At 43.4% G+C, this 23,066-nt stretch overlaps 1 protein-coding gene across 13 annotated transcripts in view; it reads left to right on the top strand.

The window, feature by feature from the left end:
* The window catches only part of PDZD2 (PDZ domain containing 2), a 345,154-nt gene that overhangs the window by 249,262 nt on the left and 72,826 nt on the right, over positions 1 to 23,066 (top strand). For 8 of the 13 annotated variants that reach the window (XM_044779458.2, XM_070519811.1, XM_070519812.1 and 5 more), the window contains 3 exons: positions 6,282 to 6,783; positions 15,861 to 16,003; positions 19,222 to 19,354. In XM_044779458.2, coding sequence (XP_044635393.2) covers positions 6,282 to 6,783; positions 15,861 to 16,003; positions 19,222 to 19,354 — 778 coding nt within the window. Of the gene's footprint in view, positions 1 to 6,281; positions 6,784 to 15,860; positions 16,004 to 19,221; positions 19,355 to 23,066 lie in introns of those variants that run through there. The other 5 variants (XM_070519816.1, XM_070519814.1, XM_070519821.1 and 2 more) reach the window with 3 other exon arrangements.

The raw sequence follows: 23,066 nt of genomic DNA, 5'->3' as shown, positions 1-23,066 counted from the left end.
ATTCTTCACTTTCAAATTGTTCCAATCCAAGTTTTATGACGAAAATAATAAATACACGTTTTACAATAAAGAGAACATATTCATTTATTCTTATTCTCTACTCTGGACTCCAGATAAGGGAGAGAAAGAAAGAGTTGCTGAACCTTAGCCATTCATGCTGAAAAGAGGAGGTGAGAAGTAGTAAAAATTGACTTCATCAGTCACCCTCCCTCAGCCAGCAGTTGGAATACAGTGTTTTAGTCATTTCTACTCTGATCTATCTTCAAAGCCTTGTTGGTGCCTGAACCCCATCTTCTTCCATCTAATCAGGGCTTTCTCCCTCACTGCACTAGCAAAAAAATAGATTAATTTATTTTCAGATGAGGCCTTATGAGCATACCAAGGATATCAGTCATTCTTATCAGCTCCATATTCAACCAAAAAATACTACCCTCAGAGTCCCTCAAGGAAAGTTTGGCTGTTTCTAAGGAGGGTGGTGGACTCTGGAAGAAGTGTGCCCCAAATTCAAGGTAGCTGGGAGGCAACACCTGAGAGAGAGACTGCCCTTGGGGAATCTGGTTACTAAATGACTCCAAGAAATAATGTTTATCATCTTCCCTTCCCTTCTTATGGAGCTGTCCAAACTTGCCTCCTTCTGTTTCCCAGCCAGGACTTCACTAGGAAATTAACTGTATATATTTAACACTTCTTCTCAACCCATTGTTCTCTGGGAACCTACAGATTTACAACCTCAGACAGCCCTCTGGATTAATTAGGTTTAGCAGGTTTTCAAAGGCCCACAAACAGCTTTTCAGCCTCTCATTACTTCTAAGGCCAGAGGAAATCTTGGGCAAGAACAATTGATCTCCATTTGTCCTATGTGTTAGTGTGGCTATTAGCGTCTAGTTCCATTCTATAAAATTTAGACCGTGTCGTAATAACTTGTCTGTAAACATCTTCTCACAGTCAGTGTTTAGCGTCCTGTTGTGTATAGTGGGGACCTGATATCCTCAGATGAAGTGAGAATGTCTGCTTCGGTGAAAAATCTGAGTTCCAGAATTCTTTTATGTACTCTCTGAGTTATACAATGTTATGGCATTGTGGTACAGGCCAGTGCCCAGTGGGGGCAATCCAAGTTACTCTGAGTTACACACACATAGCTATGCCCATAGTTCAGCTTGGCAGCACTCCTCCATGGGTTCACAGTGTGTGCCAGGCATCAGTAGTCGATGGCTGAATGCCCAAGATGATTTTCAGAAGCACCTGGAGATTACTCCTTCCAAGAGCTTTGGCAGAACAGTCTAGAATATCAAAATTGCAGAGCTGCCTCGAGCCCTCTTTTGATAGAATCAGGGCATGGATAAATAATGTGTGTCTTGGGCCTTCCAGCACCTCCCTGTATTTGCCCCTCTCTCGTCTCCTGCTTCCCTGTCCTTCTTGTTCTTCAAACTCCAGACAGCTTTATCCTTTCAGCTTTTCCAGTCACCCAACCTCACCTGCCGACCCTTTGCCAGGCCTCCCACCCCAACAGAGCCCAGACTCCAGAATTATGACAGAGCGTCAAGAAACAGAAGAGGTACTCAAAACTTTCTGTTGGATAAAGCACTTTTTGAGGGAAATTGGGAAAGAATGAACCTAGTCTGAAGAGATGATTGCAAAGGCCAAGTGAAATGAAGAACCACAACACATTTCAGAAGGAGAGTTCTATGCTAGAATTCGAAACCTCATTTCTGGATATGCTGGTCTTTCTTCGTTTGTCTTAAGACCATCCTCGGATGGTCAAAATGAAATAAATTTTGATTGAATTGAATTAATAATTTACATCTCAGAGGACAGTTTCAAATTTTTGAAAGAAACCAAAAAATAATCATATGGCAGAGAATTTCCTAAAAGGCTAATTTTACGTGTTATTGACAAACAGGAGAACTTCTGTTTTTCTAAGTTGTGTGATTGTATCCCATCTCTTCTTTCCCAAATGTTGACTTTGAAGTTTACAGATTCTAATGGTGGGTAAGAATCTGAACAGAGCGGCTGGCCCCATGGCCAAGTGGTTAAGTTCGCAGGCCCCACTGCAGGCGGCCCAGTGTTTCGTTGGTTCGAATCCTGGGCATGGACATGGCACAGCTCATCAAACCACGCTGAGGCAGCATCCCACATGCCACAACTAGAAGGACCCACAGCAAAGAATTTACAACTATGTACCAGGGGGCTTTGGGGAGAAAAAGGAAAAAAAATAAAATCTTAAGAAAAAAAAAAAAGAATCTGAACAGAAAGAGGGATTTGGAAGTATGAATTAGCCAGGAAGGTGCTGGAAAAGCTAGATAAGTCATTTCAGTACAGGTGGATAGGGAATGTGAGGGCATTAGATTTAAGGCAATTCAAAGAATTGTAAGAAAATCCCAGCCCGCCCAAAGTCTCTTTCTTGCCAACTTGCTGCATTGTCCATAATCCATTCATTACACTTTGTCTTTGAGATGATCTTAGAAAATTCAGTGTCCAGGAAGGAATAAAATATCCTGTCATCCAGTTCCCTGAAGATGTCAGGGTCTTATTTATTGCTAGGAAGCCAGGAAAAGACTGGGAGGTGGTGGCAAACTGGAGATAAACTCCTCTTGCTTTGTGATTTTGCTGAGTGTGGACCTGCCGAAGGAACAAAACACTCTCAGTCATGGAAACTTCCAAGGTTCTTGGAGCTTCCATGAGAGTCGAGATGGGAAAGATATTCAGGATCTTGTGCTCTGAATCAAGGGGTCAGCCTTTTTTTGGTACCAAAAGGAAGGTCTCCGCATACAACCCATCAAGTTGCTCAGAGTTGTAGTACAAAAGGTAGAGCCCCAAAAGCCATTTTAAAGGAATTGCCCCTCCAGGTGACATCTTTTTCAGATTGTTGGTAAATGTCCAAGAGGCCTAGAACAACTTGAACGCAAAAGGCGTGTTTCTGTTTTTCCAGGGTGATGTTTTGTTCTTGGCACTGCATCAGGTTCTTTTGGGATGGCCTGCTCCTTTAATCCCCAGAACTCTTCCCAGGAAACTGCGTTCACAATTGTTCGAATGTGAAAGCAACTTCTAGATGATCCATTTTAACAGCCTCACTTTGCAGATGAGGAAACTAAAGCACAGGGATGATGACAGTTTAAGAAGCAGAGCTGCACAGTGGACGTAGCATGGGTTTGGGAAGCAGACAGACCTGGGTCTACCAGTTGCCCGTTATGTGAACTTGGGCAAGATAATTAATATTTCTGAGCCTCAGTTTCTTCTTCTGTAAAGAGAGTTTTTAGGGATTACCTGCTCAAAAAATGAACTTAAAACTTGGTCAGTATTATTATATTTGCTGTTGTTTTTTAAAATTGAAACATAATTCACATACCATAACATTCACCATTTTATTTATTTTATTTTATTTTTGTGAGGAAGATTGGCCCTGTGCTAACATCTGTTCCCAATCTTCCTCTTTAATTTTTTTTTTTGCTTGAGGAAGATTGTCGCTTAGCTAACATCTGTGGCAATCTTCCTCTATTTTTTTTTTTTTTTTTGTATGTGGGATGCCACCACAGCATGGCTTGATGAACGGTGCATAGGTCCGTGCCTGGGATTCTCACCTACGAACCCCAGGCCACTGAAGTGGAGCACGTGAACTTAACCACTATGCCACCGGGCTGGTCCCTAAAGATGTTTTGTTTTGTTTTGTTTTTTTTAGTGAGGAAGATTGGCCCTGAGCTAACATGTGTTGTCAATTTTCCTCTTTTTGCTTGAGGAAGATTGTCGCTGAGCTAATATCTGTGCCAGTCTTCCTCTACTTAGTATGTGGGATGCCACCACAGCATGGCTTGATGAGCGGTGTATACTTCCGCACTCAGTATCAAACCCGAGAACACTGGACCACTCAAGTGGAGCAGGTGAACTTAACCACTCCACTACCAGGCTGGCCCAACATTCACCTTTTTAAAGCATACAGGTCAGTGGTATATTCAGTATGTTGTGCAACCATCATCACTAATTCCAGAACATTCCATTGCCCCCTAAAAAAATCTGTATCTTTTAGCAATTAGTCCCAGTCCTCCCTACCCCTCCCCCTAGCTCCTGGCAACCACTAATCCACTTTCCATCTCTATGGACTTGCCTATTCTGGATGTGGCCAATAGATGGAATCATATATGGCCTTAGGTGGTCTAGCATCTTTCACTCAGCATAATGTTTTCAGGCTTCACCCAAGTTGTAGCATATACTTCATTCCTTTTTATTGCTGAATAACATTCCATTATGTGGATATACCACATTTTGTCTATACATTCATCAGTTGATGGATTATGAGTAGCATTGTTTTACATACTTAAGCCAAAGCCAGAAGTTTGGGTGTCTAACACTCAACATGGACCTGTTTTTATTACCCACGCTGGTTTTTGTAACATGTGAGCATATGCATTGTATTAATGGTTTGCTCAAAGAAGCCCTTACAACCTGACTAACTACTCTTAGGATTTTATGCCTTTACAAGAATTTTTCCAGTGTGGGGGGAAAAAACCCAAAAACACGATTCAAGGAAATAAAATCTAAATATTGTAGAAAAATTGTGCTGAGAACCAGGTTTAATTTTCATTTTCTAGAGACCAGTGGGCTGATCTTTACCCCTCTTCACCCTGCTGTATTTCATAGAACAACCTGAGGTTTGTACAATATCTTTTATCTACCTGGCTTTTCTGTGTAAGTTCGTCCCATGATTTATAGCCCAGGAGCAAAGACAGTTTTTGTTAGCTTTGGTGATGTTTGAGGACCCTTCTCTCTTACTCACTTTACTCCATGGCAAATTCAGAATCATTCTCTTCTTCAGTTAGAGTCACTGTCATTGCAATAACCTGACCATTAGGTAAGAGGAATATATGCCTTTGGCCCATAACTTAGTACATTTCAGACAAAGCTGGTCTCCTCTCCTTACAACCTGGCCTCTTTCCCACGTAAAGACTGCCCCAGCTCTCAGGTCCAATAGTCAGGCCTAGAGGGAGAGCAGCTAGCATGGTATACTGGAAAAGTTGTTTGTTTTTCACTTATTGAGGATGTAGGCAAGAAAGCCCCAAGCCTTCTCTTTGTGGGTGCATGAAGATCAGAAGCAGATCTGACTTGTTAAGGATTTGGTTGTTGACATTCTTTGCTTGGGAACCAGTGATGTGTGGAATGTGGCAAGGTTCCAGTGGTGAAGGCATTTCCCTGGGTTCATCTGGGGTTTGTGCTTCCTTATCTTGGGTGACACCAGTGGAGGGTCCAGCCCAGCCTGATTTCCTGACTTTGAGCAAGTATTCTCTTTGCTAAAGCTTTAGTGATCTGATCCTGAACACCGCTAATTACTCATCATATTTGATGTTCTATTTTCTTGTATTCTTTGAGATCTAGAGTCATTATTGTGGTCAAGCTTCACAGACATTATCTCATTTATATTATTTCCTGCTTCTAAGTGTTTGGCAGCCCTGAAATACGTGAAAAACGACTGCGCCTGGCCCTTGTGTTTTTCAAGCTTAAGCAACCTTCTTTCCTCCCACTACTCCTGGTTGACACAGTTTCCAGCAGCCTTCTTTGTGGCGGTCATCCTATGTCTGCGTGTTTTCCACTTTGTCACTGTTCCTCTTAATGGGATTCCCAGACTGGAAGTGTCACTCCATGGGTGTCATGAACAACCCAAACTAGGATCATTACCAAGAGGGGAACGTGGTGGTCCTTTAATGCAGCGCACACCCCAGCACTTATTCACCAGTTGCATCTTCATACCAGCCGACCTCTCTGCCCCGCCCCCCGGGATCTTTTCTCACTTTAACGGCTGTGAGGCAGAGGTTCCTGTGATCGTGCAGTTGAGTTTTTGATCCTAAGAGCAGAACTTTACATTTACATTTACATTTTATCCGTTCTTTTTTCCCCTGGGGACTTGTAGTCTTATTACATCAGAACCACATGAATGGAGACTGACACAATTCTGATGCAAGAAATTGTTGAGGAAGTGGAGAATTTTTTTTAATGATACATTAGGATTAGCTTTGTTAATAGACAAATCCTTCTCTGACTGCCTATCCTAAGGTGCTCTCCTTAGTAAGTTCTAAGCGTTTTGGTTTGTTAGGGGGTTATTTTTAGCATCAACAATTATATAGATTAAAAGGATGAATTGAGTGTCAGCCTCTTTAGGAAGCTTCGTACCTCAATCTGTTGGTCAGGATTTTAATCACGTGGGTCCTGTGTGGGCCATTGAATGTGTCAACCTGCTGCATTGTTGGAGAAGGGTATTTTGAGGGTTTTAACAGGCACCTGTCTCTTTGTTGCAGTTACCTGGCTGAGCAGTGCTGGAATGGCGGCTTTATCTACCTGATCATGCTTCGTCGCTTTAAGCACAAAGTCCATTCTCCTTATAATGGCAACAGTAGCAACAGCTCTGAACCAGGAGAAACACCTACCTTGGAGCTGGGTGACCAAACTGTGAAAAAGGGCAAAAGAGCAAGGAAGTTTGGGGTCATTTCCAGACCTTCTACCCACAAGGCCACCGAAGAATCCAAGAGTAGCACTGGCTGTGAGTTGGACAATGACCCTATCTCTGGCCTGGACAATGGCCCGGATCCCGAACTTGGAAATGGTCATGCCTTTGAGCTAGAAAATGGTCCAGATTCTCTCAAGGAGGTGGCTGGACCCCATGTAGACCGGTCAGAAGTGGACACAGGGACAGAGCATAGAATTCCAAAGACAGATGCTCCGCTGCCCACGAGCAATGACAAACGCCGCTTCTCAAAATCTGGGAAGACGGACTTCCAATCAAGTGACTGCCTGGCACGGGTAAGGTTTGGTTTGATTGTAGAACCTGAATTTTGAAAAGAAACATTGTTTGACATTGCTTTTAAGGTTGAGAAAATATATCTAAGATGATCTTGTGTTTAGAAGCCAACAAATTTATTAAGATAAACGATCAGAGGACATAACAATAACAAAAAAATCCAAGTCATTTTATCCCACTTAAATAAAGAGCCAGTCAAGTGATCATAAGTGGAAAATTCAAGCCTTCTGTGGTATAATTTGAGTCATATGAGTCCCAGATAAAGTACTTGAAGTGTACCGTTATTTATCACTGCTGTCACCAGTGGAATTGCCACTGCAAGGTCAAGAATTCCTGGTGGCAGTCGATAGCATAAACATCCCAGCCTCAGTATTACACAGGAAGGATGTCCAACACGCAGGGAAGCATCTGCCTTTGTTTTTAATGCTTCAAAACCAGTGACATTTTCATGGGATCTTATTATTACATTGCTGAATTCCAGTGAAGTTTGGAAACTTCACAGAAATCTCTGCTACTATGGTATCCAGCTGTGATGGTCAGGGCTGATCTCCCCTAAAGGCAAAGCAGATGTGGTATATCCTGAATGGTAATGGATGCGCTTCTAGCCTCAAATTATCTCTGTCATTAGAACCAACACTCTCTCTTTGAGTTACATTTCTTTAGGGTAAGCGTATTCGTTCCAAGAATCCTCTTAGCAGATATTCCTCTGGGTTCCCAATGAAGCAGTAACTTCCTAGGTGGCTCCTGATTGGTTTCTTCTCTGACTCAAGAGATGCCCTTTAGGGATGAAAGAGAAAGGTAGAAAGTGGGCGCAGAGAAAGTATCAGGTTCAGCTTTGCATCCTGGGAAGTGGTGCCCTGGGAGTGAATGTAATTTCTGGTAAGGCTATTTCATGTATTTTTCTGCAATTGTAGTCAATCGTATAATGGATTGAGAAGAAACAAAATAACCCTCTTTTAAGGGCCATGTTCCTTCATTTGAGGAGCCAAGTAATCTTCATAAAGCCTTACACAGAGGAGGCATGTTTGTAGATGGAAGATGTGAATGAATCAGAAGAAAAAATTAATGTCTCTTATTAAAGATTTTCTACCAAATTTATGCCCCCCCAAAAAAGGATTAGGGGCAATAAAAAAGATTATAATGTATCCTCCTCCAAATGAAAGGCAATAAAAACATTATAATGTGTTCCTTATCAATGAATACTATATCTTGATATGATTTTCCCCCTAATGATTAGCTTGTGAATGCAGAAAGCCTATGGTGAAAAAAGTTAGGAATTGTTGGTTCCCTTAATCATTTTGAAGGTTTAAGGTACCAAAGGAGGTTGATTCTCACATAGTTCAAAGGGCAGGCATTAATGTGGCCTACACTGTGGAAATAATTTGGAATGATTTTAAAAGAAAAACAGCACACCAAACTTTTAAGAGACTACCATCCTCTGCCCATCCTAATTAAAGACAATAAGATAAAATTGAATTTCTGAATCAGACTATCTGACGAGTACACATACAGAGTTCCTTTGCCTGGTTTTTGTACTCAAGGTCAAATGTCCGCGAAGATATACTAAATGAAAGAGTGAAAAAAAACCAACTTCAGTCTTTTGCCTTTGGGGCATTTTTTTTTTTTTTAAGCTATATGCCTATAGAAAGGAGAAACTTGCCATCTGGAATTTGCATTCTTCGCAATTGTCCATTACCTAGAGACTGATGATTGACCCTGGGTTATACTTTTTGTCTTGGAAAGTCAGACTGGGCCACACACTTTCTCAAGCGTGAATATTTTAGCACCATTTTCAACCCCAGCAGTGTCATCATTAGATGCTTTACCCAGGATGGATAGAGTGGGCGAGTAGGTCTTCACAGCTTTCGCCACATCCTAGTGGCACCTAACTTGGAACCAGTAGCCCTTCACGGAAGGTTCTTGGGCTGAGTGGGTTTTTTTCACTCCAGGATGAGCCAAAGGTCATGCTAAAATGGAATTTCCAGAAAAACAAAAATTAGCTAGTTACCTCTTAAGCCTTTGGGGTAAAAAATTCCATTCTATTTGAATAATGGGAGATTAAACATGTCAGCACTGTTCCGTTTCTGCTTTATTAAGGATTTAATGTATCTACCAAGACTTAATAAATTACAGAAAAGCCTTATAATGATCATTCAGACCATTTTCATTTGTCAGGTGCTTCTTTTTTCATAGACCGTTATTTGTTAGATGAAAATAAATCCTCAGTCTGTTTTTATATTCTGCTCTCCCTTAATGGAGCTATAGGAAACAGATTTCCTTTAACAAATATCTTCTTTTTAAGAAAGATTTGTTTCTATAAAGTGGTAACATAGCAATACCTATGCAACCAGATTAATTTTTAAAAATTGCGAAAGTTGGATCTATTGTCTAAAACATAAGACTCTCCTCGGACATAGATAAGCAGTTTTAGAAACGAGTTCAGAATTCCTTTCTGCCTGTCTAATAAAGATCATGACTCATCCAAGGTGGCAGTTTTTGCAAGCCTGTTTACATATGATGTGTATTTTTGTCATGCTGCGTGGTAAAAATGAATACAACCAAACTTAGTTACACAACAAAGAAAAACAAATCCTACCATTTGCTGGCCAGGTGAATTTATTCACGGCTGGTGCGTGTCTCTGGGTCCATTGTGGTCTTACCCCAGTACTTGTAATTCACCCTGTATGGTACCAGACCTCTTCCCTAGGCCTTTAGCAGAGACCCCAGGAAGGCTGCCCCAGGTCTGAATCTGCAGGAAAGGATGGGGAACTGAGAAAGAGATTCACACTCAAGACATCTCCTGGGTGGTCCCTGATAGTTGCAACAAGTAGGGCAGCATGAAGATGATGCTTTTCTAGGAGGCCCCCGTGGTCACTGGGTGAACTTACATCTTCCTCTGTGATAATGTCTCATAAATCCATGTCTGTGCCTTCACCTCTCTCCTGAGTCCCTGGGCTTTCGACCAACTGCCTGCAGGATGTCTCCATCTTAAATATTTCACATCATGCCTAAAATTCAATGTATCACATTCCCACACCACCAGGCATGCCCCAGTATTCCAAGTCTCATCACCCACAAAGATGTCCAAGCCAGAAACCCGAGATCCAACTGGTGACCACTCATCTTGGTTTGTCCAGAACTTTCTCCAGTTTTGCACTGACAATCCCATGTCCTGGAAAACCACTTCATCCTAGCAAATTGGGAGGGTTGGCATCCTGGAGTCAGCTGAAGTGCTGCCCTCTCTCTTATACCATGTCCAGTCAATCACCAAGTCCTGTCAACTCCTGCTCCCTTGAGGATCTCCCTGCTCACGCCACTTCTCTTTCCCCAGCTCCCACAACTTGAGGTCAGGACCAAGCTGCTTTCATTTCTCATCTCATAGTGGTCTCCTACCTGTGTCACTGCCCCCACGCTCATCCCATCATCCCTGTCCCTACTGGCTAAATTCGCCTACTGCAACCAGAGGGCCCTTTCTAAAGAGCAAACCTTATCTCACACACACACGCACACACACACGCACACACACCCTTTTGGTGGGTCCATTTTGCCTTTGGGATAACTTCTGAACACCTTGGCCTGGCGTAGTGTGTAAGCCTTTGTGATCTCTCTGCTTACCTTTCTGCCTCCATCTCTCACTGCTTTCTTCCTCCCTGATTTGGGCTGACTTAGCTACAGTTTTTCAAAAGGCCATGCTCACTCTTGCCTCTCAGCCTTTGCAGAGTGCTCTTCCTGTCCTAGCTCAGTGCCCCGCTCCTGTAGGTGCTCTGTAGATATTTACTAATGGAGGCACCCAAGATCACCAGGCCTGAGATGGGACACCATGTTCCAGCCTTAGTTCTTCCATCCCCAGCTCTGTGGGCTTTGGGCTGCTGTGTCCTTTCTCTGAACTTCCATTTTCTCACCTATAAACTGAGCATTTTGGTCTGATGACTTAGGGACTTACACTCTGACATTATGATCATGCATTTCTTCATTTCTTACTGATCATTCTAAATAGGAAGGAATAAGCAAACAGGCTCAGAGTAAGTTTGCAGCTAGAGCCAGAGCATTTATTGTAGTGCAGTTCTACTTGGATGATGTGTCTTCTCACATTTGGAGCAAAGATGCTGTTGTAAAATTTTATTTTTGGTTCCAACAGAAGATGAGGTCATTTAAATGCTGCCGAGACAGCTCCCTTTAATGTACCACTTCTGTTTTGATAAATAAATCCCTTTGTTTGCCTCTGTGAAGAGATGCACGTGTGAGCTCACATGGTAACTGGCAGTCTGTAGGAAGGGGTAGCACTCCAACGTTAATACAGAAATCCATAGCGTCCAATTTTGTGTGGTTTGGCTTTGTCTCAACAGGCTGACAAAGTCTCATTGCCCTTTAAGCCAGTGTAAAAGGAAGCAAGGGCCCAAGCCATCTGTCTAGACAGGATTTGTTTCAGAACTCAATCATCTCTACAACTGGATCGGTGTTCAAACACTGAACATTGGCAAACACACAGGTCTCCCATCTGTGCGAACTTCTTAACATCAGTCTCAATAAATTGTGAAGAACCGTAAGATTGATGGATAAACATCCTTTGTTTGTTAGTTCACTGACATTTATGCAATATTGTTATGTACTAGGCACTGTTCTAGTAGCAAGAGAACCCACTGGTAAATAAGAGATAAGGTTCCTGCCCCATGGCATTTATCACATATAGGAGGCCACAAGCAATAAATGGACGAATAAATGAATCAGAATGTTAGATGGTGACTACAAGTACTATAAATGAAATAAAACAGAGTGAAGTGAAAGATGGCGACAGTGACATGGGTGGGGGGCTAATTGGTATTGGGTGTCAGGGAAGACCTCATCAAAGAAGTGACACTGAGCTGAAGTCAGGACGGGGCAGCCCTGCAAAATCTGGGGGCAGAAGGTTTCCAGGGAAGAGCCAGCAAATGCAGCTGCCCTAAGGCAGGAATGATAGAGTGCTCCGGGAGCAGGGAGACTGAAGCACAGTGAGTGATGAGGTGGGGAGCCCTGGGAGGTGATGAGGGAGATGTGGGCAGGGCAAGATCGCAAAGGTTCGTATATGCCGTTGCAAAGAGTTGCACCATCTTCTAAGTCTGGTGTGGAGCTGTGGGTAGTTTGAAGCTGAGTGCATCATAACGTATGTTTTTGAAACTTCACCCTAGAAGTGTAATGGAGAATAATGCATTGTAGGAGGTGAAGAATAAAAAGAGAGATCTGATTGGAGGCTATTGTGGTAACACAAGCTAAAGATGCTGGTGGCTTTGACAAGGGTGGTGACAGGGAAGAGGAGCAGAAGTAGATGCATGTGGGATCTATTGTGTAAGTAGAGCCTACAAATCTTGCTCATGGTTTGGATGTAGGAAATAGAAGGAGGAATCAAAGATAACTCATTGGCTTTCAGGTTGTATGTCCTGTTTAGCTTGAGTTGTCGATAGTGCTGTTCCTACTGAGATGGGAAAGAAGGAGAGTCTTGTTTTGACCATACCAAGGTGTGTATTAGATACCCAAGTGGAATTGTAAGGAGGCAATTGGAAATATACTTGATATTTTTATCTTTGATTGGCCTGTTGGTTTTTGGCCAGTGCCAGGTTTAGCCTCATAAACTGCAGGCACTGGTCTTATTTTGAACTCAAGACTTCTGTCAGCTATAATAGGCAGCCAGACGTAATACTGACCATTGTGCAACCAAGACTGATAACATCTGCCTCTTCCTTTATGTTCCTCTGAACTCCTTCATTAGATGTTCGAGAAATTCCAGGGCAAGGAAACTTGCGTTGATTTCTTTGAACTCTCCCCTCATAGTTTCTGCTTGCGTAATTATGAGAAAAATTTATCCATGTTATTGAAGGAAAGTGAAAAAGAAGATTTGTTTCTTGACTAGGATGGTTGGCGGCTATATTACAGATTGGTCATTTCTGCCCTCTGAAACCATTGTTAGTGGATCTGTGTTTTGCCCTGCTTTTAACTAGTTGTGTGTGTATGGGCAGGGGTAGAAGTGTGGAGCAGGTGTGTGGGTGTTCTTGCTGAAAGTTATTTTTAATGCTTTTTGTCAAATATATGTTTACCATTATTCACTCCCCATGATCGTAGTTTTGCATGTTTCTTTTCTCAAGTGCTATTTCTAAAAGTATTTAAAAATTAGAAAGGACTGTGTCTAGTATTGTCACACTGTCTGTGAAACATACTGCACATGTTCTGTTTAACAAAAGGAGGATAGGATGGGAGAAAATGATGGTGTAACTAGTAATGGGGATGCATAGGTTTTTACTAATTTGGGCTAATACCAAATGGGTTTTCTTGTTTTTCACTTGCAACATCTTTTTATTAATAAATAATGAACTCAAATTACTGGTTTTGTTAGTGCAGATAGATAGCTTCCTTGTTCAACAATTAAAATCTTCTCAGTTACTTGATTTTTAGATGACAACCTCACTATTTACATCTCAGTGGAGTAATAAAGCCTTTTAAAATATATTACTTATTGAAATATAATCCACATACCATAAAATTCACCATTTTAAAGTTGCTTTTAGTATATTCAGAGTTCTGCAACCATCACCACTATGTAATTCCAGAACATTTTCATTATGGGTTGTCTTATTTCTGGACTCTAATAATGGTCCCTGTTGCTCTTGGGAAAGAGTTCCACAACTTTTCGGTCCTGGGAGAGGGAGGAACACTGTCACACATCTTCAAGACCCCAGGAGCTATAACTTACCTTCTAAGGAAAAAACAAGTCAAGCCACCATTCTGCTCTAGTTTCTCAACTGCCCATTGAGGTCCAGGGAGGCAGCCACAAGGCTGACCCGTGTGCTCGTCTGGGATGCTCAGCAAGCCAGGACAACAGCTAATCAGCACATCCCTGAATTTGTTTCCTTTGGGACCATCCACTAGGCCATAGGGTCTCATGTACTGGAAGTGTTGAAAGTTGCCATCTTGGCAGTTGCACTGATTCTCAAGGGTGGCTTCTTGGAAGTAGCAGGGCTATGAGAGACTGAAGGCCAGGGAGGCTGTTTCTGAATGAGGAAGAGAGAAAGGTATTCCAGAGGTCAGAGGCAAGACACCAAAAACCGTGGAGTCCAAAGTGAGACGATTGGATGATATAGGGATCGTTGACAAGTTCATGAACTACTGTGGTAAGCCAGTGACTTCTGAAGTTACATTTGGCCAGACAGGCTTCATTTGTCTGTGGTCAGCGGATGAAGGAGACAGTTGGCACCCCTGCATAGTGCTGGAATAATGGAGCCCCACCAAGCAGTGCTGTACTAGAAAAAGTGTAGGATCCAACAGGTCTCTGTCTGGTAATAATTTCCCCAGACATTCCTATTGCTGCACACCAGTGACCATTCAACATCTGTTTTTTTTACTGTTGCATAAAGTTTCATTTTAGTTTCTGACAGTGTGTATTTCAGATTCTCTAAATGCTTCACATTCTTTCTCTTTTGCAAGCAGCTTGAAAGGGCAATTTGCCTTTTTCTAGGGGGATGATGACTTTGTCCGTATTGGGCCTTAATGGCTCCATTGGACCTTCATGATGGATGAAGAGAGCAGATGGCTTTTGTTTTCTATGTTGAGGAATGCATTGTGACCCATACCCATCCACCTAGAGCTGAAAAGAACTACAGGGGTGAGCCTAAGTAAGACCCCAAAATAAATCACTTGGGAAGGTTTTGCTTTCATTTCCCTGAACAGCTAAGTATCTGAGGGAACTCAAACATTTCACTGTGGGCATGTTTGTGTCCTTGGAGTGAAACAGGGAGTCAAGCGGAGACTGAACCAAAGCAGAAAAGCTAACAGTGGTCCAGAGGACTTAGAGACACTTATTAGTTTTTTTAAAAGATAGATTTTTAGGGGCTGGCCCCGTGGCCGAGTGGTTAAGTTTGCGCGCTCCGCTGCAGGCGGCCCAGTGTTTCGTTGGTTCGAATCCTGGGCGCGGACATGGCACTGCTCATCAAACCACGCTGAGGCAGCGTCCCACATGCCACAACTAGAAGGACCCACAACGAAGAATATACAACTATGTACCGGGGGGCTTTGGGGAGAAAAAGGAAAAATAAAATCTTTAAAAAAAAAAAAAAGACAGGTGACTTCTGTTTGCACTTGTCATTAAGTCACTTTAAAAAAAAAAAAGATTTTTATACAGGTTGAAGCTTTTTTTTGAATGTATTTAAAGAGTGTACAGACTAATGTCTATAAAAGTCAGTGACAAATTCATCAATTGATTTCCTGTTTTGGTTTCTCCTACCAGAGATCTCATTTATGTTTTGAGGAAGTTTAATATTCAGTGTGATGTTTTCACATATATATGCATATTTTATGCATGTATAAGTAATAGATGATACCTATCAACATTTATTGTGTATCTGCTAGGTGTCAGGAACACTGGTATCTGTTTCCATAAATACCTCATTTAGTCGTCACAGCAAACCTGGAAGTATTAATAATTATCTCCTCTTTAGAGGCAAAGAAACTGAGGGTTTTAGGCGTTAGGTGACCTTCGTAAGTACTAAGAGGCAGAGCTGGGTTCAAACTAGTTGAATTTCCTGGTGCTGAGACCCAGCTTTGTCTTCCTTTCATCTTCCTTTATCACTTAGTAGCTGTGCATAAATAAAAGGAACTCAAACAACCAGTGTTTACACGCACGTTGCTATCTAGGTTTCAGGCAGAAGCATCTTCACTTAACAGGATCCTGGTTAGGGAATTTGATCATCACTCTTGCTGTGCTGTCCAGTATCATAGCCACTAGCCACTGGTGGCTATTTAATTTAATTAAAATTAAATGAAATTGAAAAGTCAGTGTCTCAGTTGCCACTAGCTACATTTCAAGCTCTCAACCTGAGTGGCTTCATTTTGGATCGTACAAATATAGAACAATTCTGTCATCATAGAAAGTTCTATTGGACAGCACTGCCAGCTAGAGACTTTGGTCCACCCAGAGAATTTTTTCTTCTGTGATGATATGTGATACCTGTTGACAAGTAATGAGTGTTTGGCCTGACCTGACAGCTCCACTCTCCTGTGTCAATGCCGTGTGTCTGTCCATATACTTCACAGTGTGCTCACTTTTTCTTCCAAGGAGGAAGTTGGCCGGATATGGAAGATGGAGCTGCTTAAAGAATCGGATGGGCTGGGAATTCAGGTTAGTGGAGGCCGAGGATCAAAGCGCTCACCTCACGCTATCGTTGTCACTCAAGTGAAGGAAGGAGGTGCCGCTCACAGGTGATTAGATAACCCTCCCCCTTTCTCTGCCACCTTATCCTCTCCCTGCCCTTCCCTTCCCCCAGGTGCTAGGACTCTTCCATTGGTCCAAGCCCTGGTAATTACAGTTCACAAGGATGATGCTGGAGCCCAGAAGGAAATTGGGCACGAGCGGTTCTGATTAAACACACCTCTGAGCACAGGAAGTGGCTAATTGCTGGAGACACTGCAGTATACGCCAAACCAGGAAGGAGAAATTGGATTTCTTTCTAGTCCAGTTTGAGTTGCTAGTGAATATTACTTATCCTAATGTGGGGGATGCTAGTAATATGTAGTTACTTATTGAGACCATGCCATTCAAGAGAATACGCCACTCCTGACATCGTAACTCCCATAAGACTGTGGCTAAGGACTTGGGGAAGTGATTGATTTTCAGTGTGACCACAGTTCACGTGCTGTGTCAGGGTTTGTCAGGTCTGTCAGGATTTTACGCACACTTATGTGCATGTGCCTCTGTCGTGCAGATGGGGAAGGGCAACGGGTGAATGTGAATTTTTCTCCTTGTGAGCTGAAAACCATTCATATTCCAAAACTTCTCTTTTAATCTGAACAATTATCTGAAGTAGGGAGAGGGGCAGTGCTTAGGGAGAGCAGGTACAAAGAAGAAGTCCGTTTGGAATTACAGGGATGGTGCTGTCCCAAGATGTAAGGCATGCTCTGGCTGTGCTGGCTAATTGCTCCCATGTACATAGGGTGTCGAGGATTTGCAAGGCACAGTGGGGCATGTACATATGTTGCATGCCCACATGTATTCAGTAGGTGTATAAAGCTAGAGTTTCACTGATGAGGGAGGTGAGTCTAGTCTGGAATTTGCTGTTCAGTCCAGGTACCCTGATACTAAAGGGAATGTGACAAACCAGAGCAAGATTGGCCTGCCCAAGACAGAGAGGGCACTCAATAATATATCTCATGGGGTGGAGTTAAAAGAGCTGGAGGTATTTTCTCTGAAGAATGGAAAACTAAGGAGAGGACCAGGACACTATCTATCAAAGTGTTTCATGCTCATCAGTCTTCTAAGTAGAAAGTAGGATGCTAGTAACTAAAGTAGAGATAAGATTATGATCGCCAGTTATTTGGGTGGCAGTAGTTATTGGAGGATGAAAACCTGCAGTAATTTTTATCCAGAAGAGCATCGTTAACTTCCCAAATGATATACACTTTAAAGAACTCCCATCAGGTAGCTGTTTTTCCATTAATCCTAGGTCTTGGGTTCCAGTCTGTCTTTGGAAAGCTGGCAATTAGGAAATTCCTGTGCCCAGAGATGAGCTTACATAGAACTGTTCTTGTCTGTTTTCTATGTGAGCTGTTTCTAGTGGGTCTCACCATTTTCTTTTCACTCTCAGTCTGGAATTTCATGTCTCTCTCTCTACCTCTGGGGTGTGTAATTCACAAGTGGGGCATCCTAGTTAATAACAAGAGATGAGAGAAATGGAATTAAAGAGGGAAATAAGAAAAGAGATGCGATCAGGGATGGTCTTGGTGGTGGTGTGGATAAGTAGACCCAGGAATACTGGCCAGAACCATTGTATTCTTGGACCTTCTCCTCCAGAGTGGCCTACCCACACACCTCCTGGAAGTTCCAGTTAGTTCTCTGTGCTTTGTCTATTCCTCTTCTCTTTCCATTCCAAGCAGCTTGTGGAGTCCTTAGCATTTCTCTGCCTTAGGGATTTTTGAAGGATTGAAAGCAGAAGCAATCAGAAGTTTCTGGTGCCTTCTGTCTTCTGTTAAAGCCTAAATTCATAAAAGAGATTATGATACATGCCCTGGAGGATGGAGAGAAAGAGGGAGAAACTGGTGAGGGAAGGAAGGATAGAGAGAAGTTGGTTGATTCTTTGAAAGAAAGCAAGATGGTGAGTCTACAGATTGGAAAGAAACAGAAGTGGGTAGACCTGGAAGTCATGAAGACATGCACCAGTCCCACAGCAGCACCCTGGGTGCTGATGTAAAGGGGGTGGTGGAACCCTAGGCTTAGGGTCCCTCAGCCTCACCAGATTTCCTGTCCCCCATTTACCAATGGAAATGAAAAGCCTCTGCCTCCTTTGGGATCATGGGAGATCTGAGCATTGGAGGCTGTTGACCCACCATGATTGAAGGGGCTTGCCCAACGCTCTGGCACAGTGTGCCACTCTTGAGCTGTGATGACTGGGTCTCCTGCCAGCCCAGTGGGAAGGAAGCTCCCAGTCAGCTGTAATTTAATTGGAAGGAAATAGAGAAATAGAACATGTTTGTACACCCATGTTGTAGACGAGGTCTGATACCTGCAACAGTGGCAAATTAGCTAATTTCTATGTTCTTTTTTTTTCGCCGAGGAAGATTAGCCCTGAGTTAACATCTGTGCCAGTCTTCCTCTACTTTATGTGTGGGATGCCACCACAACATGTCCAGCAAGTGGTGTAGGTCCACGCCCAGGATCCAAACCCAAAAACCCGGGCTGCTGAAGCAGAATGGGCCAAACTTAACCACTGCAGCACAGGGCCTGCCCCTCTATGTTCATCTTTGTATTCCTTCTTCTGCTTATGAAGCTCAGCTGCAGGGACACAAGGATGAAAAAGGGGCTGAGAGACTTTATCTTCAAGGTCCTCTATGTGTGCAGAGCGGGGAGAAATGGACATATACATGCAGTGTAGTGTCACAGGGCCCACAGAGGACATCTGGCCATGGGCTTGTCACCTGGGAAGAGAGAGACAATGGGATAGAGAAGGATTGCTGGTGAGATTGGACTACCTTCACTTTTTGCAGCTCAGCCGAGTGACTCAGCCCTGTGCTGAGGACTCAGTCATGAGGGTGGGATGACACGTAGGGTTGAGACAAGAATGACTTGACTATCCTAAATTAAATCCTGCCACCTTGGGGTCTGTGTTCCTCTATTATTGTCTCCACCTGGATGGAAGTCATTTCATTGACATCGATGCAGGATATGGTGGTAACTTTAGAACGTGCCTATTACTAAGCGACCATCTGAAATCATGGAACTTTCCACTCCTCTGAGTGCGAATCTGGACCCAGCAGACTAAAGGATATAGCAATCCCATCCCAAGCGTCTCTGGTCGTACCTATTTCCTCTTTAGCCCGATTTTAACTCTCCCCTCCCAAAACCCTCCCCAGCTCCAGGAAAGTGTCCCTTCTCAAGCCCAGAATGTCTTGACAAGGGATTTTGTTCCCCATCTCCCTTTCCTCAGGGATGGCAGACTGTCCTTAGGAGATGAGCTGCTGGTAATCAATGGTCACTTATTGGTCGGGCTCTCCCACGAGGAAGCTGTGGCCATTCTTCGCTCAGCCACTGGAATGGTTCAGCTGGTGGTGGCCAGCAAGGTAGGTAGTTTGTTTCTTTAAATATTTTAAATGGTGGTAGTGAATTTGGATTTGAGCCTTCCCCATACCACTCGCACACACACGTGTGCCTGGGTACTTGGACATTTACCTTGGGCCATTTAAACAGCCATGATTCTACAGTGCAAGCCCACAAGGGGACCCTTAGCTGAAGTGCATATAATTATTTTGCTTGCCTTTAAGGGTCTTTGTAATATACTTAGGAGATGGAAAAGCAATAATAGGACTAAGGGAAAGGTAAGAATGGCAGGGTGGAAGGAAGGACAAGGTAGAGAGAGGAGCAGTTCGCTCAGGGAGAAGCCAAAGAGGAGATGTGGGAGTTCGCTGGAGAGCGGGGATGGGAGAGAGGTGTGGAGATGGACAGCATCCAGGTCCAGACAGAACATGGTTCAGGGCCCTGGTTCTGACTCAGGGCCTCACAGAGTATTGGTGCTGGAGGAAGCCTCGTGAATCCTCTTTGTCCAGGCACACCCCGCCCCACCCCCCTCCACCTTTATTCCTCCTCAGTTTTACAATAAGATAGGGAGGCAGAGTTTCCATGGCCGGCTCCCACCTCGCAGAGACCTTGTTGCTGTCAGCAGTCCCAGGACCCATACTTTTGATGTACAACTGGTGTTTGTCCCTTCCATCTTGCTGCCTTCTCTTCTTCAGGAGGCCTCGGGTTGGGGCTTCTTGCACCCCCACCCCCGGAGTGTGCGAAAATCGTGCTGATGTCCAGGGCCCCTAGCATTGCTTCCTCCCAAGTCTCCCCAGCCTTACTGTGCAGTAAAGGCTGCAGTACTCCACAGCTGTGTGACGAGAAAGGGGCAGAGCTGGGCTCTCTTGGTCCTGCTCCATCGTCTCATCGTGCTGTTGAGGAGACAAAGAAAGCACCCATCTGGCTGAAGAGCTAGTGAAGTGGAGCCACGGGGCTTCGTTCCAGTTCAGGGCAGAATTGGTATGAGGCGACCCCGGTCCTTAACCCTTCACAGCAATACGCTCTTGCCAGTCTGGCTAATTTTCCCCCCATTATCTCTGTTATTATTTTTGAACCTAGCATCTACAAAATTGTGTGTATTTTCTCTGTTCGATTGCAAGGTCCATTGCCTATTTTGGGAGTGTTTAATAAATAGATTAGAAGGATATTTTGAGCTCTCTGAAATATCTGCCTTGCTCCCTTTACACCTTTTACCCCAAAACCTTGACCTTGACTCTCAGGCTTCCAACAAGAATACAAAACCTTGGCAAAGACCTGGCAGGAAGAGTTGGTGGCATCAAGGCCCTGGAGGCAGGAGTTGAGATGCTCTCCATTCATAGCCCCCTCCTCCCCTCCAGAGATACCATGGGGCAACCTGGCGTCTCTTCACTTGGGGTAGGGAAGGAGAGCAAAACCAGGGATGTTCTCTGTAGCCTGGTGAATTCCACAAGAAGGGAAACAGTGCAGGGGACGGAGGAGCCAGTTTCCCATTTGGCCAGCTGTGTTGGGAGTTTGAAAAGCATCCCTCGGTCTTAAACACATACACACAGAGTCATATGTTTGCATGGCCCACCTCTCCGCAGTCTGTGGCTTAAGAATGCAGGGATTTCTGCACAGGCATTACTCCATGTCCACCAGACCTTTATTTCTATGCCCACTTCTTTCTCCTGCTAGTTTGGAAAAGGGGGAAGGGAAATCTCTTCTATGTCAAGCTGTTATCCACAAACAGAGAAAACATAAAATAAAAACAAAAAAGGGACACTCATGGGTAAAGCTCATAATTAAGAGGCATACATGGGATTTTGAAAACAGATCTTGATGCCCAACCTATGATCTCACTTGCCTATTTAAGGGAAGAGAGGACACTAACGTGTATCAGATGCCCACTGGGCACCGGGTGCTTCTTATCTATTATCTTATTTAATTCTTAAAATAAATCCCATGAGACACATATTCTTTTTTTTTTTCATTCAAAGGATGAAATTAAAATCTTAATGGTTAATTAATTTTCCCAAAGGTCATGCGAGCAGTGGGTGGTTTCATGCTGGGTCTGTCGGACTTCATAGTTCATGCTTCTTCCTGTGCACCAAACTGCCCCTTGGTCAAATAGGATCTAAAGGACACCAGAGCCAATGGTACTAGAAAAAGGTGACATATTCCTGCCAGAGGCTTTGACTTGAGGGACACCTGCTGGGGTCTTTGTAGCCCTGAGCAGCGGTCCAGAGCCGAGGACTGAGGCTCCATTCTAATTCTTGATCCACTGGCTCTGGGCCATCGGTACAGAGCTGTGGCCCCAGAGCTGACCCAGATCTCATACGAGGGACACCGTCCCTTCTTTATATGCTCTGTTTACAGCCAGGCAACACACTGCTACAGCAGCTGCGTGCTGTTTGTCCCTAAACTTCCTCCACACTGTCCAAGGTGCTCATCACGGAGGAGAGAACAGAAGAGTCGATCTTTGGGCCCCTCTTGGCATCCGTTCCTCTTCTTTATCCCACAAGAGCAAGTAATCCACGGACTTTGTTTCTATCTTTATATTTGAAGAGAGGGAGAAGAAAAAAAGAGCTTTTGACTTGGTGAATATAAGGGATAATAAAAATATAAATTATCATTATTGCAGATAATAGTCACCTTGTCATAAAACTTGATGGCATTGTTTTGGAAATACAGCAGCTGCTTTCTTCTGGAGAGAGTGTCTCGTGTTTCCACACAAATGTGGTGTTTATGGATACTTAGGGGCTTAGAAAGTTCTCGTGGCGTGAATCAACTCAGAATATCCGAGTTTGTTTTGATGTTCCCAGAAGTACATGCATAGCAATACGGATTTCTCTTGTGCTCTCCATTTTTTTTGTTTTTTCATTCTTGGTTTTTATTAACAAGTAATAAGCATTTATTATATCTAATGTCGAAAACCCAGAAAAAATAGAGAGAAGAAAAAAGGTAAAATTTTCATAATACCACCAATAGTACTATCCATTAACTGGTGTGTCCTTCCAGACGGGAAGACATGTATGCGTGTGCAGTATGCACACACGTGTTTTCTTTTAAATGGAGTCAAGCACAAGGAGGCAGAGTGTGCCTGGAGGCAGACCCACCTGGACTGAAGTGCCAGCACAGCCCTTGAAAAGCTGTGCATCTTAAGCAGGTCACTACATCTCTCTAAAGCTCAGTTTTCTCACCCGTACCATAGAATCAGTAACTACTTCCTGGGATGTTAGGAAGATGACATGAGATAAAAAGGGCTCTGCACAGTGTAGCTGGTCCCAAGCACATGGACCAGGCTTTATGGTTATCACATACTATTATTACATCCAGTCTATTATCACACCCATTATTAATATGGTTATTACATGTACTTTTAACCTGCTTCTTCACTAAGTAACACACTGTAAGAATCTTTCCACATCAAGAAGTGCCTTTCTGCAGCATCATTTTTCATGACCGTGGAGCATTCTATCCTGTGGCTGTCGTGAAATTTACTCACCAGTTGGGACCTTCATCTTTTTTTTTTTTTTTTTAACTCTTTTCTGTTAATGGTCTAGCAGAGTTGACATCATAGAGGAGGACCGAACTCCATTTTTCCTTGATGGCTCTCTTTCCTTCCCTTAGGCGAGGTCTAACAGTATACTCTGCACAATCATGGATCTAAAACGAATGAGCTTCAGGTACCTTGAAGATAGAGCCTGCATGAAACTAGTAACAAGTTTCACTGTCACCAGGTGCCAGCTCACTAATCGT

The sequence above is a fragment of the Equus asinus genome, chromosome 10 (assembly GCF_041296235.1).
Source record: "Equus asinus isolate D_3611 breed Donkey chromosome 10, EquAss-T2T_v2, whole genome shotgun sequence".
Classification (NCBI taxonomy): domain Eukaryota; kingdom Metazoa; phylum Chordata; class Mammalia; order Perissodactyla; family Equidae; genus Equus; species Equus asinus.
The sequence above is the reverse complement of the archived record's forward strand: the minus strand, read 5'-3'. Positions and strand labels throughout refer to the sequence as shown.